At 34.5% G+C, this 8455-nt stretch overlaps 1 protein-coding gene and 1 long non-coding RNA gene across 3 annotated transcripts; one reads left to right on the top strand and one right to left on the bottom strand.

The window, feature by feature from the left end:
- Nucleotides 1-311: 311 nt before the first annotated feature.
- Nucleotides 312-6076, bottom strand: LOC125277172. Its single transcript, XM_048205491.1, has 11 exons — nt 5888-6076; nt 5711-5821; nt 5486-5611; nt 5276-5410; nt 4847-4981; nt 4697-4765; nt 3953-4047; nt 3714-3840; nt 943-1063; nt 764-840; nt 312-497 (listed from the first exon to the last, which is right to left on the bottom strand). Exons 1-11 carry the CDS (start codon nt 5960-5962, stop codon nt 390-392), a joined length of 1179 nt encoding a protein of 392 aa, XP_048061448.1. The 5' UTR covers nt 5963-6076; the 3' UTR covers nt 312-389.
- Nucleotides 3923-8203, top strand: LOC125277173. Of its 2 annotated transcripts, XR_007186831.1 has the most exons (6): nt 3923-4044; nt 5579-5639; nt 5896-6865; nt 6974-7082; nt 7400-7437; nt 7550-8203. It is a non-coding gene; the product is annotated as an uncharacterized LOC125277173 (long non-coding RNA). The 2 variants fall into 2 exon arrangements; XR_007186832.1 differs by having other exon boundaries at nt 5896-7082.
- The last annotated feature ends 252 nt before the right edge of the window (nt 8204-8455 follow it).

Genomic DNA, 8455 nt, shown 5'->3' with positions numbered 1-8455 from the left:
ATGTTTAAGATAAACTTTTCTTTTAATGTTTTGTTTTTAAAAAAAAATCCATTGCCACTATTGTTTTGATGTTTTCTAACAAAGAGAAGAAAAAGGTCTACAACTAAACAAATGACATTAATAAATAAATATATAAATAAAATGACATTTCTATTCATATTAGATGTGATGATTATAACAACAAAAAGATTTAAAGACAGCCAACAATTAAAAACTGTCAGAACAAAAACAACAACAACAACAACAAAATCTTTACAGGCCTTTATAAACATTTCACTAAAAAGCAGAAATTTAGTGGATAATTTGGTCGTAACAACCCAAAATAATGGGCCATGGCACATCTTTAGCATTTAGGCTAACTGTTTGCCTGTTGTTTGTCCTTCACCTTTTTAGTGCATCCTGCACAACTCACAGAACCATTCCGTTTCATCAGAAGAATTGCACTGTAGGCCTACACATAAAATGTGAAACCACCTACAACACCTGTCACATTGAATCTGCATGAAGAATACAATAAAGAGAGCAAAGTCATTAGATTAACTTCACTGTTATGTCAAGACATGTTATGTTTTTATTGTTTCTGGATTAATTAATCGTAAATGAACGCAAGCTGCTTTTGTAATAGGTGTGCAATGCTGCATCCATGCCGCTAACTGTGACTTAGGCTAATAATAACAACAGATTTGATTACTCCCTTAAACACACTATAGCTGGGCGCCGCCGCCGTCTACTTTGATTATTTCTTGCAGCTGTAGATATTTACCCAGTCAATCATCTGGACATCTGTCTTGTTTGGGAGGTCTCTCAGCCCACAGGTAGAGCAGAATTCCTCGTTTGATTCTAAGATAAAATGTAAAGTTACTTAATGCATAATATTTCCTAAGTTGGTATAATTAATTAAATTACATTAAAATGCAATGATATATTGATTTGAGCAATAACCTGCTGCAAGCAGAATATCCCGTGCCATCTCTCTTCTGAGGTTTTGTATATTTTCTGCTGAAGGATTTATTTGAAATTCCTGTGGAATGACTGGAAACTGTTTCACAGTTTCCTTTATCATCTTAAAAAAATGTACAAAAAATATAGGCTATAAATATTTTGTTGAAAAAATTAAAAATTACTACTAATAAATTACTTTTACAAGGTTGGGTTTCCAGAAGTACTGATTGCTCATAATTGTTAATAATAGGCCAATTTATCGACATAATTTGAAAACCTTTCCAATAAGGATATCAAGTGTTAATAATTCAAAATGACAAATATTTTAATTATTACTCTGTCTTTGTTTTATATGATTGGTTAAGCTTGAAATTCTGACTGACAACCGCGCTGTTTGGTAGATATAAACACAAGGCGGTAATTTTTCGATCTTTGTGAATTTGCTGATGCAGCAGGCCAGCACAGCACACTCTTGCAGGGAGATTCGTCGTAAAGATTAAAGGCGAAATGTAGGCTATGTTTGGTAAGTACACATTTCAAACACATACATACGTTTCTTGATTACCTTATGCATTTTATTGTAATGTTATTTGTATATTATATATATATATATTTATATATATATTTCAGAGTTATTTCCAAGGTACAAAACAGCTTACGGTTATGAGAACTTTTTCTGTGTCTGGGCTGCATTTACACTGCACGTCTTAATTCCTAAAGGCCCAAACGGTATCAAACGAAGTTGTTTTTCGTTCTTCGTTTAGGGGTAAAACGAAGTTCGAAATGCTTGAGCTGCGATATACTGTAAACGAACATCTGACGGCGCCCACAGTGCTGAGATCGACGTTCAGATGAATAGGCCTATGTAAACTGATTGATTTTACTATTCTCATTTGTAAGTCGCTTTGGATAAAAGCGTCTGCTAAATGATTAAATGTAATGTAAATATGTGCCATGCACTTAATTCCGATTGGTTGACTATATCAATCCATTATGGCGGCGCAGCAATTCATCAATTCAGATGAATGGTAAAGTTTAGCGTCTTTAACTTTTTAACACTTGTTCCTTTTTTAAACACTGTCGTGGGTCATATGGGAGGAATAATCAAAATTGGTTCATTTCATCCATGCAGTGTAAATGCGGCCTAAATTAATGTAGATGACGAAGATGGTTTTCGTTACAACGTATGCTTTTAAATGTCTGATGAGGTCAGTTTCTAAAGAAACGTAATTAATTTATTCATTTTAATACAAGTATTGTAATTGGGTCATTCTGTGACAAAAATGAGCTGGGGAAGTTTCTGAAAATGGGTTGATTTATTTAATATTTTTTCTGTAGAAAGACAAACATAAATAGCAAAGAAAGCAAAAAACATTAAATGTGGGTCACTTTGCATACATCTGATACTTTATTTTCTTCACAGTAAAATCTGAGGAACAACTTATGTTGAGTCTTGAAATGTATTGTGTTTTTCTATTAACACAATTGTATAGAACAATTGTGTTAATAGAATATTTATGTCTGAGTGCCATAAATATTCTTTTTTCCAAAGTATGCTTGTAATTCTAAAAGTATTGAAGGATATTAAGAAATTCTTCTCGATTCTCATTCTTAATCAAATTTCCTTTGGATTTTGTCATTTTCAAGGCTCTATATAGTTTAATCCCATAGATATTGGGATCTCAAAGCAGCTGCTATGTTCAAATTTTTGAATTTTCAAATTAGCAATGGCCAATTCACTTTGCACACAGCTGATGCTTATTGCATTTAAAGAGGAATGTCTGACAAATAAATATTGAAACTAGAAATGTATCTTGTTTCCCTCTATGAATAGAACTGAATAAAACAACCATTTTCAGTGGATTTTTGGTACTCTGAGAGTTAAGTTGAGGCACATTAACTTTAACTCAAAGTGTATTGATAATCTATATATTAATCAGTTTCAAGAATGTTAATTTGAACAGTCAAATTTGCAGTATCGGAACTTCATGTAACTACATTGACATCTCTATATATATGAGACTGAACCATATAGGACCTTCAAACAAAAGATTCCACAAAAGTTTCATAAGAACAAGAATCTAAAGTGTCATTAAGATATCTTGAATTAACAAGACACGTCTTAAATTAAAGACATTTAAACTTCAAAAAATGTTTTTGCCTCTCAGAGAGGTGTTATATTCAATTGTTTTGATAGAGGAAAACAACATACATTTGTAGTTTCAGTGTTATTTATTCTTCAGACATTCCTCTTTAAACACAATAACTATCAGCTGTTTAGAATTTTACAAAAGTGCAAAATTTTAAAAGTGCAACTAATATAGAGTAACCTTAGTAAAACTGTTATGTGAAACAACTTGTTTTAATGAATTAAAAATTGTTTAATATAAGTAAGCACAACAGTATATAACAAATTTTAAATAAGTCTGCTTACCTTTTAAGTTATCTGTTCTTAAAAACATGAACATTAATTGAAGGAAAGACCACAATATGTGGTTGCATTACTCAGTTAAAGAGAGCTGTTTTCCTCAACGTATTAGGGTGCGCTACAAATGAGTGGGTAAGCGAAGTTGCTACCTCACTACAGCAGTACACTTTCACATTGTCTGAGAAAAGCAGTGTATTTTCATAGTTGCAAAATTAACAGACAAATTCTTTTTAAATTCGCCACTATGAAAAATGCACTGCTTTTTATGTGTTAAACAAGTGGCAATGGCATCGGGAAACCCAATCACTCTTTTAGTAGGCCTATGTATCGTGCACAATAATACCTGTAAAACAAATACTCCACAACTGGTAGCATCCTCTTGCACTGTGTGGTTTATGTGACCAGTTTTCCACTCAATATTGACCAGGTCCTCTTTTCCCAGGCGATTGTGACGCATTTTGAAGTACTGTCTGTGTTAGACAACAACTTGCTAAGTAACAATTTGATTTAGATATCCTAAAGATTCCTTTTTTTTTTTTTAAGATTGTATGTGTTAATATTTGTATGAAAAAAATTGCTTACTGAAATTTTTTTGATGCGTTTGTCAGGCTCCTGATGTCAGGTGTAGCACATGCAGGATCCACAACAAAAATTTGTTGTGATGGAAGATGAAGGTACTGTGACAACACAACACATTGAACATGCTTTTTGTAAACAGCAAAGGGACCATTACTGAAAATACTGTGCCATCATGTCCATTACCTATAAACATTTATTTTCACATGAAACTGTATAGTTTTCACACTTTGTTTTTGCTATGTAGTTTTTTGTTAGTTGTCAGTAAAAAGATAGTTCACCCAAAAAAAACAAAAACAAAACAATTGTCATTTACACATGTGTTTCTAAACCTGTATGACTTCTGCTAAACACAAAAGAGAAATACTGAGTCACTTTTTTTAAACATTCCTCAATATAATATAATATAATATAATATAATATAATATAATACATTTTTTTATGCTACTAAGAAAGTCACACAGGCTTGAAATGAGATAAATGCCATTTACAATAACAGAATTGTCAATTTTAGGTGGACTAGCCCTTTATTGCATGCAAGTGGTTACAACAGAAGTCTTTTCAAATCTTTTTTGGAGTCTCAATGGTTAAAGAAAAATGTTATATTCAACGTAGTATATGAAAAATGAAGCAGTCACATTTGAGCTGAAAAACTGTCTATCTTTACTAGTCATTTTTTTTAAAGCTCTGTTTGAATCAGGAATTAATGCATGCAAATCAGTGTATTTAAAAGTAAGTTGCATCACTTACCACAAACTTCCAGTGGATGTCCCTTATATTAAGAAATGTGATAACCCCATCAAATGCTTCAAAATTAACCTGTACAACATAACAAATATGCATGTTTATATCAATATTCAAATAATTAGATTTAATATTTAAGTATATCTTCACACTCACATCCTTTAAGCCTTGTCGAGCCACTTGTTCTCTTTTGCCATAGAAAATTACAAAGGTGGTGTGATGGTTTAACTGATAAATTTTCCCAGACTTGTCATGTTCGTTAAGGACAGAGCGGATGTAACTTTCCATAACCTAAACAATTTGACAACACAACAGTATTGATACTTGCTCTTAAAATCCCTTAGCTGAATTAAATAATATCTTATTTAATAGCTATATTTATTATTTATTATATTCAGTAAAAAACAGCATCTACACTACAAAAACTGACATGTAGAAGTTAAAGGGAGTTCAAAAATGTTTTGCAAATTGTTGCATATTGCTACCAATTTTTTTAGACAAATTTCTACATGTAATTTGTGTATTGTTGATTATTAGATAAGGTAAATGTAATGTAATGCAAATATTATAATAAAGAGCACTTACTTCTCCACATAGTCTATCATGGGGTCGCAAAGACAGAAATTCTTTATGTCTCAACGTCATGTCAAATCTGTAATGGACAGCCTTAACACGTGCTACAATCTGTTCAGTGGCTTGACATTCCCATAGTTTAGTTACCTAAATAAAAAAAATGTTAGTAGATTCTTAGATATTATTAAATGATTTATCTACATTTTGTAAGGTCCCTTTTACCTCTTCAGCAACACCAATGCCTGTATTAACAATGTCTGTCTTGTCCTTTGTGTCACCACACTCACTTGGTGTCTTTTTTGATTTGTGTTTTAGTTTGTGACCATCACATAATTTTGGTGTTGGGACCTGTGCAAAAAAGGTTTTCAGAGGCAAAGTAAGTACGAAAGAAAGATAATTTTGGAAAATGTATATTTATAGTTATTAATTGTAATATTTTAAATGTACCTTTTTAGGAACATATTCTTGTGAAATGTCCTTTGCATTTATCATGCCACTGCTTTCAGTTGTTGGGGTCTGTTTTGGTTTGGGAATGTCATGTTTTTTCTTTGTAGACACCTGCACAAAATATTGTTAGTAGGTGCACAGTCAGTTAAAAACTTTTTTTTTCCTTCTGCTATTTACCTCTTCAGCAACACCAGGAACATCAGGGACACTAAAGGTGGTTTGTGCTGCTCTTTGCACCCCAGGTGTGGGCATTTGAGGTGGAGCTCTGTAAAAGTGTGATTTACCAGCACTTTTATGTTTTTTTGTTGGCCGTTTTCCCCACCTCTCTTCTGCAAAAGCCACATGACCTGATGGCTTATGAGGTCTATTGAGAAGGTCTTCAGGAAGATTGTTATTCATTATGTGTTCCCTGTAACGTCCCTGCAAAGATGTGTGCATTGTCTGAATGAAGTGTGCTGGCCGGACACATGTTTTTTTTTGAAGAATGCATGTTTTCACAATGCCAAACCATTTTTCAACATGACAGTTTGTGTCTCTGGTTTTGGAGTTTTCTGCGGAAGGAAGTAGTGACTCCATGTCACATGCGTATCTTTTTAGATCTCCGAGTAGAACCCCGCTCCAAAGTGGATAGATCCCCAGGTAATTGTCCAGAAGGAACTTGATTACATCTGGACAATAATAAGGATTTTCAACACTCTGATGTTCTTCATTTTCCAAGACAACCATGACATCATCGTAGATCTTCTTGAAAAGTTTGGAAAATGGAGAACCACCAACAATTGTTTTTGATGAATTTTCATCCATCTCCCACTTTTCTGAGTCATCTTCTGTTTGGTCTTGAAGAATAGCATCTTCTTTTGTAATGAGGCCCTCCAAGAATTCAAGACTCTCTGTGACATTTTTACTGACATGTCTTGCGAGGAAAACAATACAGAAGGGTCTGAAAATGGCAAGGGCATCATCCACATTAACAGTGTTTTGCATCCTGGCAAATACATATGTTGCCATCTTTTGCAGCCCTTTGTCGTCTGTCTTCCTTTGAAAAGCTGAAGACACAGCTTTGATGATATGAGCTGCACACAGGTGCAAAACTGTTGCTGATTTTATATCTGCCCAGGTCTTTTGTTTTTGGCAGATGGCATACACCCTATTAAGGTAAGCCGGCATACTTTCTTTATTAAATGCCAAAATTACTCCCTGCATAAGTGCCCAGCTGTAATCGGTCTCCACCTGGTGAATTTGTTGACGGGTGTATTTTGACAGTTTGAGGAGAAACTGCATCAGCCAGAAAGTTATAGGAGGAATGGAATGCTCGCTTGATATCATCTCGCATACTGGAAGTGGAGGTGCATCTCTTCCTTTACCTGGCAAGGTAAGAGCGTAGTATAGGATGGGTTTTGTTTGATGTGGAATTTTGGAAATCACACTCCCAGTGGCATCTAGATAAAGAGTGACAGGGGATCTGTCTCTCAGATTATTCACCAGTATGCCTATTCCTGTTTCTGTGTACATGTGAGCCCCAAAAGGATCCACCTGGAAATGTTGTACATACCCAGGAGTCAAATAAGAGGCAGTGTCACATTGTCGGATTATGGATTGTGTGAGCTGAGTCTCCAGAAGAATGTTGTCATGTTGCTGCATGGCTTTATTGATTTCATGGGAAATGACTTTCAAAATGTTTCTGTTTAGGCTGTGAGTGATGTTACCAGCAAGAAGTTCCTGAATGGGTGTGTTTTGCAGCCTTTTATAATATTCTGTACTTACACCTTGAAGGACAGTTTTTGCTATATTTCCCCTTCTGACATTACTGGCATGTCTGAACTGTTGTTCTTTTTTTAGGTGTAAGATGTTTCCAGTCCGGCACACAGTTAAAGGAATAACTGTTTGATGTTTGGCTGGTTTGGTCTTCATGGTGAAGGAATACCTTGCACGGCATGTTGAAAATTTACATTTTGCACATATTTTTAAGTACCCACACATACGCTTCCGGCTCCCTATTGCTCGGACATGCTGGTATGTAAAGCGGAGGGGACAACAAGGATTTTTTTTCTTGAACTGATTGTACAAGTAGTGGGTCCATGGTTGTCTTAGTTTATTGGAGCATTTCAAAGGGCAAATTTTGTTCCATACCTTTGAATGAAGAAAAACTTTAAATTTAGTTGGTGTTTGTGGCACATGTCTATAAGTTTGGTCCCCTGTTTTTGATTCTGTCTTTTTTTCTGGATTCTTTTTTAGTTCATGGATTGAGTTACTGTGGTTGTCAATTGTTGGAGGAACCTCCATCACCTCAAAGTTGTCACACTCAGTGTCTGTCTGTCCCCAGTCATTGATCTCCTCAGACTCCTCTCTATCCATTTCTGTTTCATCTTTTTCCAAAATCTCTGTCCGCATACTTTTGGTTTCATTTTCCTGTTTCTTTAAACACATTGGTTGTAACGTAGTTCTTATATTTCTCCTGTCATACGTCCATATAATAAAAAGCCATTGCCTGTTTTTTTGTGTATCTTTTCCGAATATTTGGTTGGATAGTGTGTTCCAGATAGGTGATTTCTGAGTAGTGTCTTTGTTTACAATATTTTCAGCTATGAAAATTTTTTTTATCACCTCTGTTCCTCCAGCAGCTTCCCACAAGTCTTTTCTCAATGCACCCTTACCTCTTTTAGATCTTGCCATTGTTCATCACTGATATCATTGATATTTTTATAGTCAACTTTGTTTGTAATGGTCCGACTGGACTTCTATGTA

The sequence above is a fragment of the Megalobrama amblycephala genome, linkage group LG10 (genome assembly GCF_018812025.1).
Source record: "Megalobrama amblycephala isolate DHTTF-2021 linkage group LG10, ASM1881202v1, whole genome shotgun sequence".
Taxonomy (NCBI): Eukaryota; Metazoa; Chordata; class Actinopteri; order Cypriniformes; family Xenocyprididae; genus Megalobrama; species Megalobrama amblycephala.
Note: the sequence above shows the minus strand (reverse complement) of the source record. Positions and strands in the feature narration are given on the sequence as shown.

Excerpts from the sequence above, each read along its gene's own strand:
- LOC125277172 (XM_048205491.1), bottom strand. The coding sequence starts at position 5,962 with ATGCCCACACCTGGGGTGCAAAGAGCAGCACAAACCACCTTTAGTGTC. Across the intron at positions 4,048-4,696 it reads ACATCCACTGGAAGTTTGTG|TACCTTCATCTTCCATCACA; the intron begins GTAAGTGATGCA and ends GTGTTGTCACAG. Across the intron at positions 3,841-3,952 it reads AACGCATCAAAAAAATTTCA|ACAGTACTTCAAAATGCGTC; the intron begins GTAAGCAATTTT and ends TGTCTAACACAG.